General features: G+C 30.9%; 1 protein-coding gene across 1 annotated transcript; it reads right to left on the reverse strand.

Moving 5' to 3' along the window:
- Positions 1–1832: 1832 nt before the first annotated feature.
- Positions 1833–11868, reverse strand: LOC124364833 (folate receptor beta-like). Its single transcript, XM_046820609.1, is given in 5 exon segments — positions 1833–5337; positions 7399–7539; positions 7541–7615; positions 9655–9846; positions 11659–11868. Coding segments are annotated over 5 exon segments (774 nt in total). The 5' UTR covers positions 11821–11868; the 3' UTR covers positions 1833–5133.

Genomic DNA, 11868 nt, shown 5'->3' on the forward strand with positions numbered 1-11868 from the left:
GACTTTTTTAATTCTGTTTTTTTTTTTTTTTATCGACAATAATGCTAATCAATAATACCCCACATTCTTCACTTTATCTGTGAAAAACCAAACAGAATTATGCCAATCTGTTGGATAGTTGTGCATTAGCTATTTCTGCAAATGCTTGCAAAATTTGCAGAATATATATATAGTCCAACACTTTTTGCATATGACTTTGAGAAGTGGATGCAGCACTCAAAGGGTTAATTGGATATCATTTTAATATTAATTCTTATTTTAACAATTTTCAGTTACAGTTTAGTTTTATGATTATTTTATTTTAATTCACAAAAATTACAACATTTTCTGCAGTTAAGTTATAAACTGGTCAGTTACAAACCATATTTTTCAATTTGTATATTTCACATTATATAGCTTCACAATTTCAGATGTATACCTACATTTATTTTAATATTAGTCTAATTTAACTTTTCTTGGATTAACCCTTTTAGTGCCAGACAAAAAATCAAAAGTTGGTCTGAGAAATGCCAGTGATTTTTAATATAATACTACTGAAGAATGCCAGGCCTATTTCAGCTGTTTTGCAGTTTTTTACTAAAAAAATTGTAAAAATTACAAATATTGAGATAGTTTCCTAATTTTTTCATTGTTTTGCAGTAAAATAAATTTCCTTATAAAAAACTATAAAGCAAATTATATTTCTAAATGTAATTAACTTTAAAAAATTTAAAAAAGTAGACATTTTACTTACAGTTTTTATATTTTTCCAGTTTCACATGAAAAATAGTACTTAAAAAACATTATTTCACTATAACACATACTATAACTTGAAAGAGGAATTAAAACTGAATACACACATAAAAAGTTTTGATTAATATTTCAAAAACCAAAAAAAATCATGTTAATTTTTTTAGAAAGTTACATTTTCACTTTTTTGTGTTATTTACACTACTAGCTTCTTTATCAAGCTTATAATATTTTCCACTATGAAACTATTAAAAACTGTCTGAAACTACTTTCTACTTAAAAAATAGGCCTAATGTACACTTTGTACAATGTAAAAAAAATTTACACACTTTTGTACATAGGTATTATAGTTAGGCGGTAACACAAATATGGTGAGGCAAACATAAGGGATGCAATCCTTTTTTACAGCGTTTGCACACAAATGTGGTTTTCATTTTATTAAAGTTTACTTTTTATGTTAGTAAAACATTGTTAGTAAACTATTTATCAAAAAACAAACACTGTGGAAGCAGCAACACAAACAACCAAACACAGAGGTTAGACGTGACACAACTTTGTCTGATGCAACAACCACGGCCATTTCTATCATGGCTAAACACATGACTAACCTTACGATATTACTATTATTATTTTTTTTATGTAGATTGGTTCATTCTGATTGTTTGTATACCAACAAAATATAACAAGTTAAAAAATGATTGCGGTATGACTTTTACTCCGAACGTCCGTATATACGGACGTCGGCATTCTTCGGTAGTTATTCAAACGTCCGTATATATGGACGTTGGCATTTCTCGGTAGTTTTTCAAATGTCCGTGTATACAGACGTTAGCACTAAAAGGGTTAAAATGACAAGTTTGTAATTAGGTTATTTACCTTTATACTTATTCTTAAGTAAATTTGAATAGTTCTATTCATTATCGAGCAGTACTAAAAAATATAAAGAGTATACTTTCTTTTTTCATAAAATTAAGACTACAAATTGTATTTTACTCTGAGTACCAAAGTATTTTGTCTTTCAACATTTGTCTTATCACAATTGATTACTAAAACAAAAGAAAAAATACATGCCATACATACAAACAAAATAGTACAAATTGCTACAGGATTAGAATATATATTTTTATACGTAGATATGTACACTGAATGCATATATACCTGTTCATCCCTCACTTACGTAATTCATCAATAAACAAACAAAAATTTATTAAGTAACTATACTAAACGTATAACACTTACTTGCCAGAATAAAGTGAGTATGTGACATTACTGAGATCACACCGACCAGGGTGATCTGGTAAGTAAAGAGTTAAAAAGATAAATAAGCTGACTGACTCAGATATCAAAGTTTAAATTTTGAAAATATATAGTTATTTTATAATCATGTAGTCAAACTACCAAAAAGTTCTGTTTGGTTCCCATATGCTCATAAATCCCAAACAAAAAAAGAACTAAAAATACTCCAACTGATTTGATTACCAAAATAATTAAAAAAATGTAACCCTTTGACTTATGTTTTGACTGTAAGAGTACTCTAAAAAGTGAGTTTTTTATTTAGGATGTTTTTGTGTTTTTAGGTTTACTGCAGAAGTAATACAAAAACACTCAATTTACATTTTTGAAGTTTTCTTGTCTTATGTATACAGAAATTATTATAATTATCCAAAAGTTATTCTATTTACAAAATATGAATTAAAACAAAGATATTGTCAGTATTTTCTTATAAGCATACTAAGGTGAACCGGCAACGTACCAATGAGGTTACAACATGTATCAGATACAACAAAAGAGTACACAAACGAAAATAGAATCAGCTGATTACTTGGAACAACTGACTGAACACCATTATACAGCATTCAATTAGGATTGAAAATAAATAAACAAGAGTAACTGCAATTTAGTGGGAACGATGGAAACTACTTGAAAGTGATTCTTATCCATTCCGCAACTTTGTATACGAATTCAGGTGAGAAATTTTCAATGTGAAAACTAGGTATTAATGCCATAGGGCTTCCTGCAAGCTATCGGAATTATTGCAGGTGGCTCGAAATGTACTCTCAAATTTGTTGTGGGATTACTAGTCGAAGGGTTAATATGTACTTTTAGTACATATTAGTAGTGTAAATCAGTACTTTTAGTACTGATTTAGCACAGATGAGTGGAGAGGACAAATAATCAATGCCTTCTGTTTTTAAATCCAAATATCCTATGGTTTTTGAGTCAAAATGTGTTTACCTGAGTTTTAAAATAATATAATATACATTTTAAGAAATCTTGTTTTAAGTAACCAAGATAAAGATTACAATTGACTAAACAAACATATACTCTAGTTTTAATCTTAAAACTTTTCAGGGACAGTGTCTTTGAGATGTTAAAACTACTGATTAATTAAGTAATTAAAGTTAGTTCTGAGCCAAAATCCTTACTAAAAATACTATTCTATTGAATCAGTCAGCAATTCATTGACACTGCGCTAAATAAGATACTTACATCATTTTACATATCAAACTGGAAAAAGTTTTAAACTATCAATCCTAAACCTATGAAAAATCAAACATCAATGCTTTACCTAAAACACTTAAATATACTAAGTAGCCTACTATACTAAAAGTAACTAATTAAATCATGGCTAAATTTACAAATAAGTAAACTAAGAAAACCTGCTTCGTATCAGTAAATATATGTACCAAATTAATACATAAAATAAAGTATAATTATTTAATTTCCGGGAACAAAAAAAGATTTTTAAATCTACACAAGATGAATCATATTAAAGCTACATAATTTTTAATTTAATATGAATGCTTATACTTGCATGGCTTAATCTTTGAGACAAGCATATACTTGCATGGCTTAAATACACACTATCACAATGGAGAATTTAAAATACTTAATTAAATTGAATTGTAATACAATTAATAAGTAAGTAATAATATTCACTGATGAGACACACAATATTCAACATAAGTCACACAACTGACTTGTGAGTTGTTTACTTTAACCCTATCACATTAATGTTAAACCTTGTGCACTTTAAGATCTTATTTTTAGTTGTAGAATTATGTCCCATTTTAAAGATATAATTAATTTACATCCAAATGCTTTTTTAATTTTTTTATATTTATATAGGTTATACAGAATAATCTCACTCTTGTTTGTACTTCATCATTTAAATACTAAAACGTTTAATTTTACACAAAAAACTAAAAAGTGTTTTGATGGGTATTAATACGCTCTTCAAAATTAAACATCTTTCACAATGCAAAGATCAAAAATAAGGGTGTAAAGCGCATAACATTTAACATTGCTCTTATGAGGGAAAACTCAAGGTCATTTCTCTACAGCTGGCTCTTAAGCTATATATGTTCCCACTTACAAGAGCTTAAGCTGTGTATGTTTTATATACACATTGTAAACAAATAAAACTGTATAAAAATATTTTCGAAGTATTGTATAAAAGCTGACATAAAATTAAACAGTACAAATAAAACTGTACATTGATCACTTTTCTATTTCTTTGAGTATTTAAAAAGACTTGTGCATAACATTTTTTTTTTTTTAAGATTTACTCTTATAGCGAATGAGGGCAACCAAAAATTGGGAGAATAAATTGCAACACTACTCAATATATCCAGGTTATGAACAATTTTTAGTTCAGTTCTTATTGCTAAACCAAAAGAGTTAAGAAACAATAAATAATTTGTGGGTCATGTGGCAAGCTGTCACAGGTAAATTCTCTTCCATTAGTTGGGCATTTTTCCTTATTTGTAGTAAATATTTTCATTCTGTTAATACAGCTAAAAAGACTAATCACACAATGTTTAGACAGCATATTACATAAAAACGAAACCGTGAATTATCAAATAGTAAGTGTTGAGAATTTGCTTTCAAATAAACTCTTGTAAAGTGGACACAATCCCTTACATATTAAAGGCTTAAAACTAAAATTTTTCAACAATAAAAGATCCAGAGAAAAACTTGTAACTTCTTTAAGCAACAACTTAACTCGTATTATTTGTTTGTATACGCATGATTCTGTACGACCAAATACAGTCTAATTTATCATCATCGTTTAACGTTTCACTAATAAATATTTTTAAATAAGTAGTCAAAATAATTTAAAGTAAAAATGTTTAGAGTTTTACAATTATGTGAACCATCTGAGTATACTTCTCAACTAAATGTACTCGTAATACACTATTTCTATATTTTAAAAATTAACTTACATTAATTAGCAAACTTTCTTCCTTCTCCCTAAGCTAGTGTCATGGTGAACTCTACTATTAACCAAGACTAATAACCTAATAATAGCACAAAATCATCAATGATGAGTTTGTACTGACAAAGCAATTCATCCTCTTATGAATGGCTGTAGAAGTTTCTTGAATTCGGACTGTTTTATGATCACCTGACAGTAAGCAGGAGTGGGAGCAAAGAGTAAACAGCTGTTAGGGACAGAACAGCTGACAGACCTCCGCCGCTCACAGCCGTTAGCTCCTGCACTTTCAACCTCGCCACGTTATCGTTCGGGTTACCTCCACTTCCGTCGAACCACAGCCTCATGCACGCCTCAGAGTCTTTCATCACCTTCCACGCGTCATCCCACACCTGCGGCAGTACAATCACATGGTGAACACTGCTGACCAAAGGCAATAATCAAGGCTCTGTTCCAATGGACTTAAATAATTTAATAGCAACTATGGAAATCTCATAAAAAATTAATTATCATGAAGTTTTGAGTAAACATTCATCCTATCGCACTGGTGTTCACAAAAATAGTTTCTCTCTGTTTTCAGAAATCCACATTGCCCATTTAACATAAATGCCCAATTATTTGAAAGAAAATCTGTAGTTGAGAATATCTCCTTCCTATCAAACCACTGTTGCGACTTTCAAAATGGAGATACACATAAAGCCCCTATTATACTGCAGAGAATTGCATATAAAGCTGCAGGTAACAGTGATTACAAAGCAAAATTATATATATAATTCCTAATAAGAAACCACTATATTTACAAGTACTACAAGCTTTCAAAATTGCACCTTATGCAGTTGTAATAAATCAAATATGTTTAAATGTTTGAAGGTATTTTTTCTTCCAAAGGCAAAAAAATGTATTGCCCATGCAAATAAAACTAGCCATACAAGATTCCCATGCATGTAATAGACAGTTATTATATAAAGGTCATTGCAATAACCTTTTACAAATTGACGTTCAAACCTATTGCACAATAGTTAATAATGTAATAGTTCTACATAAATAAAATCAACCTTCAATAAGTATGTAATATTAGATAGCAAATAGTAATAATAAATAAAGTCAAATATACTGTACATATTTATTTATTTTCATAAAAGATTTTAAATATTTAAAATTTCATTCAGTGGTTTCAAGGCTATATTTCATGTAGAACCCAAGCTATAGCAAATTTGTTTGTAAAACTAGCCAAAAAATAGAAAATACCCATTAAAAAGTAGCGTATTAATGGGTCTTTATAAAACAACTATAGACAAACTAGCTGTTTCCCGCGGCTTCGCACGCTTTTCGTAAGCGTTACCTGTGTATGTGCACTTCTGACTCAAGTAAATTATATTTCCAACGCCGATGTAGAATTTGCTTTGTTGCCACGATCAAGAAAATCTGTATATGTTTATAGCCATTGTACACATACATGTGTTTTATTATAAAGTGGTCTAACACTCAAGCTTTAAGTTCAACCAGAAATTTATCTTCAAGACAAATATACATCATAACTTAGCACCTTCAAATAGTTTTTGGCTATTAAATATTCGTAACTGTCTCGTAATTGCACTTTATAATGTGCAGGCGCTATGAAAACTATTATCTTTGGCAACGCCACCTGGAGGCGAGTTACATCAATAGACATAGCATAGAAACCTTCTTAGTGGAAAAATATATATACATACAAATTTTCGTAATGATCTGTCAAATAGTTTACGATTCCATAAAGGACAAACACACTAACATTCATTTTTATATATATAGATAGATAAACCTTAAAATCTAGAAAAATGCACCTTCAATCTGATATTTCAGAACAAACAAGAATACAGCAGGTGTAGTTAGCTGCATTCTAATAGTTTTAAATATGATATGCCCTAAATCAAAAAGAAAGTTAAAATACAAAAGACAAAAACTGCAATTAAAATTATTTACTGAATAAAAATTGTACCATCTCAAAATAACATAGGTAATAAAAAAGAAGAAAATATTGTAGGCATTGTATAAAAAATGGAGGTAATAAACAACACAATAGACAAGTCAAAGACCAACTACTAGGTATTCCCACAGATACAAAAATAAAAGAATCTATAAAATGATTATTTCATATGATATTTCAACTCTTTGTGCGTACTGCTAGTACAAAATTAACAAACAATTCCATAAAAATTTGATTTTATATAGAATGCATAGGTTTAAGTCCAATTAATTAATATGGTAACATAATTTCTTGATAAGATGAATTATTATTTGGAAATAACTAGTGCTCCAATTGTGAAATATATCACACATGAATATAGTGGAAATCAGCTACAAACAACATAACTTTAAAAAATTTAAAATTATATATGAGCAATGTTTGGATGCAAACAAAAATTATAGAATGTATTCAAGCAACTAAGTTAAAGTAAGGTTAGAAATCTAACCTTCTGACAGAAGTTATCAGCAGTGCGATAGACCTGACGGAAGGTGCGACATTCGGACCCAGGAAGACATTTGTTTGTTCCGTTCTCCCATACAAAGTTGCGCATCCAGTTGTCAGTGCAGGTGTACTCGTCCCGACACGCCAGAAAACCATGCTTCGCAGTCGCTAGCGCACAAAGGCACCTGGTAGAAACGCTCCTTGCGGGTCTTCATATTCACCTGAATGCCAGATAAGATATATTAACCATTCTTGTTTTATTGATAAACCAAAAAATTCAGTACAAAATGTTTGGGTCGCCACCCTGGAAGTGGCATTCAATTATTTTTTGAGCGTAATGCCGCTGTCAAACAATTAATTTGTTACAGTATTGAAAATGTGTTTAGTGATGATACCACGAAGAGTTGTTCTTTATTCACTAAATGACTTTGTTTTAGTTCTATTCTCAATTGTGACCATCTGATTGTGTTCTTTGTTAAAAGTTTGTTTGACGCACACTATGAAAAATGCCAAGACATAAGGTCGGAGGCTGCTGCTCTTTACTTGACTTCTGTGCAGTGATATCACTTAGGTTCATTCTCCAATCTGGACATCATGCTGTTGGTGTACAAGTCACATATTATACTATAAACATATTTGAGTTGTCCATTGACACATATCTTTGAGTTTTTAAGTGTATGTTTATGTATTAGGTTTCTTGACACCCTGGGAAGAGGGTAGATTTCAATCCTAAATAGGTTCCAAATTATCAATAAATACGAGTTTTATGTTGTTTCCCTACTATTTTATCTGTGAAACGTATGTTGTTTGTGTACTTATCAAGAAGCCACTATTTTTGGACGAGTTTTCGTTATCGGGGACAAAACAAATTACAGTATTGAAGTACAACTAACTTTATTTAACCTATTTTGGAATTTACAAGTTATTACGTCAATCAATGAAATCAAAAACTATAAAAACAACGTTTCATTATTCGAAAATGTCAGGTCGTTCGTGTGTCTATTTGGAGCCGATTTGGAGATAGGAAGTATGATTCATCGAGTATTTTTCGATTCATTATGGAAGAAGGAACGTATAATGAAGTTTATTTTGATCTCTGATAAGGAAAACTCGTCCAAAAATAGTGGGCTGTGATAATACCGAAGTACCTGTGCGATGATTCTGTCTTCCAGTCATGCGACGTAGCGGACGAGTACCATGTTGCGTAACGGCCTTTCTTGTTGTTTATGTGCCGATAACCAAGCATTTGAGTAAATAAAAAAAAAATAGTAACTTATACAGTATTTTACTGTATTTCTTTACAAAAGTAATGTAGTGATTTGAGTTGTGTCCAAGCGAAAAATGTGAATTTTCAGTGTAAATATTATTAGGGTTATTATGTAGTAAATGTAAACTTTTATGTAAATATGTTAACAAGTATTTGTTTCTACTTTTACTAATCATATTTATTTGTATTATATTGATGTTTTATTTGATTTATTGGGACAACTACATCATTACTAAGTAATTTCTAAACTCTGACAAATGAAGTACAGTTTATAAAATGTTGGTACCGGGCAGAATTTTGTTAATACATATAATGCCATGTTTTTAAAATTCTAGAATAAGATATTACACATGGGTTTTATTTAGAATTATATGGCCTTTACCATGATATAAAGAAAAAAAATCTTAAAAATATCGTATACACTCAAATTAGGTCGAAACTTAACTTTTTATACAAAAGTAAAAAAATGTTCTTTATAAATACTGAAATTTCTATATTTTTATAAATCAAATTTTATTTGTAACAATATGTATCATATTCTGCATTTAATAAGAAAAAGAACAACAACAAAATGATGGAAATCTGTTTAGTAGTTATTTTACAACAGCTTTTTTTCCCAAAAGCTTACAAATATGCGAAAAAACAGCGTGGCACTTTATGCATATGCCTTCGGAAAATACCCGTGGCACTCAAAGGGTTAAATTAGAGTTTCCTTTAGCAGTTTTATATTTCTTTCTATTAACAGGGAAAATGTTAATACCGGCTCCCTCTCAGACCTGCTTTTCTGCCTGCTGCCGGTCAAAGATCATTTCCCGATGATAAAGTTTACTAAAACCTCTGTGACTCAAAATTAAACAAATTGACACTACAAACTCAAAAGAATAAAACATCCAGAAAACTCTCTGATTGTGTGGAAATAGCAAATTACAATTAAAAGTGAAAGTATCATATTAACATTTGTTAAATTTTCAAGATTAAGAAGTTTGAACTCACTTTAACAACCCAAGGACCTATGTTAGGCGAGCACTCGTAGAAACAGTGATCTTGGGTGAAATGTCTTTTGCAGCTCTCTGACATGTTCTTCACAGCACTGCAGTGGTTGTAGTCAAAATTATACATTTTTGTTTCGTGCAAGTTTTTGGTCGTGTTGTATGTGCAACAGGACCGATTTTTCCAAGGCGTACACTGTAAAAAAATTAAATTTAATAAAATATTTTGAAACAACATTTTAGATTTTTTTACATATTAAGTTTAATTGAAAAATCTTATTTGTTCTGTAAAAAATAACAATTAATACAAAACACATGTCAATGCTAACAACTTAACTAAACTACAAGCATTATACAGTGCAAGTTACAATTACACTGTTTAGTTTTTGATTGATAAAGATGGAGGGAGGGAACTCGAGACACCTTTCTAGGAAATAGAAGTGAAGTTTTAGTCACTGTTACAACTTTTCCCATTTCCACAACATGGGATTTGGGGGGGGGGGTTTCGGCTCAACATTTTTGCATGTAATGACCCATTAAGTGACACGTCTTAACTTTTTAAATTCAAACCAGAAGAAACTGAACATGATAAACTAGACTAGACTGAGAAACTATACTTCTACAGAACTGATAAGTTAAGGGAGGCCTGCCCTGCAGCAGATAATAACTGTAAAACAGGTTTGAGTTTGTAAGGAAAGTGGTTGTCTATTGAAGTTATTTACCTTCTGAATGTGGGTATTCATATTTTGCCTCAATTAATTTTTAATTCATTTCAATGAGCTGCCATTTTGTACTGAGCTGAGATAGAAAGCTCTAGTTTCCACTATTCTTCTTTTATAAAGACCTTTTAAATGAGGTGTCACTTAATGGGTTTTTATATTTAAAAATGTTGAGCCCCCCCGCAAAAAAAAAAAAAATAATAATTTTTGGGGTAATGGGCAACGTTGTAACAGTGACTACAAAGTTCACTTCTATTTCCTAGAAAGGTGTCCCGAGTTCCGTCTCTCCATCTGTATCCATCAAAAACTAAACAGAGTGTATCCATACTTTTCACTCACACTTAATTATAACTCATTTTACATTTGACTGATTAAATTGCACTAACTTAAATGGGTAATCACAAAAAATAACTGTTGGAACAAAGTTATTATTGTTGTAATGCAGATATGGATTGTAGATAATGCCAGAAACTGTGATAAAACTAACTATGTCTGTAATGATAAAAACGTAAAGTGAGACTTGATAAAATATTAATTAAGAATTTTCGGTACTTTGGGATTATACCGACCACACCCAGACATGAATCGTTATTTGACATTTTGCTTCTACTGATTACTAGATTAGTGTAGAACAATATTTCGTCAATATAAAACAGGAATTGTCTTATCCCAAACCCCTCCCTATCCTCAGACAGAGGTCAAAGTCGAGCGGTCTAGTAGATAACGTGATTGCAGAGTCTCGCCGCCCGTTCAGCTGGTGCATCGCTTTGTTGTACTTCCGTGTTTTACCCCTACATTTCTCCAAACACAAACATTCAACAAAAACAAACATTACCAAACAAAAACTAAACTCTTTATTGAAAAAACAAACAAAACTTGTTTTTGTTCTTGATCACACTCCGCCACCTAAAATGCGAGTGCCTCCGACCATCAGCGCGGGGCTGCCCCGCGAAAACAATACCGATCACAATACCTGGAAATGCTTGTTGATTGATGGAATGTTAGTTCTGTTACTCAACTACATCGTTTTATAATGTTCTAAGTTCATTGAAAAAAGTTAAAGCGTTGGGGGCATATAACAGAATCTGACCCCATTAACAATAATTGATAATCGTTGTAAGTTTGTAATTTTGTAATTAAAGAGTTGTTTTTTCGTTGTATCATGTTTGTTTCTATAAATTTATATTTTTGTGTTCTTCATACTGGTGTGGTCGGTATAATCCCAAAGTACCGAATTTTCTTTCCACTTAGCCATGTCTAAAAATTTAAATTTAGTTACAATACTGGACCTGTGAAAACAATTCTCCTTCAGGTCCTGGTTTTTCCTTGTGGTGTCTGCCATCCAAACACCAGCTCAACAGTTCTGATGGATCATCAGTTAGTTGTGCCAGGCAGAAGTTCACCAGAAAACACAACCACAACGTGACTGTTAGAGACATCCTCAACATCATATATTGCTACAAACAAAATCATAGTGACTATTAGAGACATTCTCGACG

The sequence above is a fragment of the Homalodisca vitripennis genome, chromosome 6 (genome assembly GCF_021130785.1).
Source record: "Homalodisca vitripennis isolate AUS2020 chromosome 6, UT_GWSS_2.1, whole genome shotgun sequence".
Lineage (NCBI taxonomy): Eukaryota > Metazoa > Arthropoda > Insecta > Hemiptera > Cicadellidae > Homalodisca > Homalodisca vitripennis.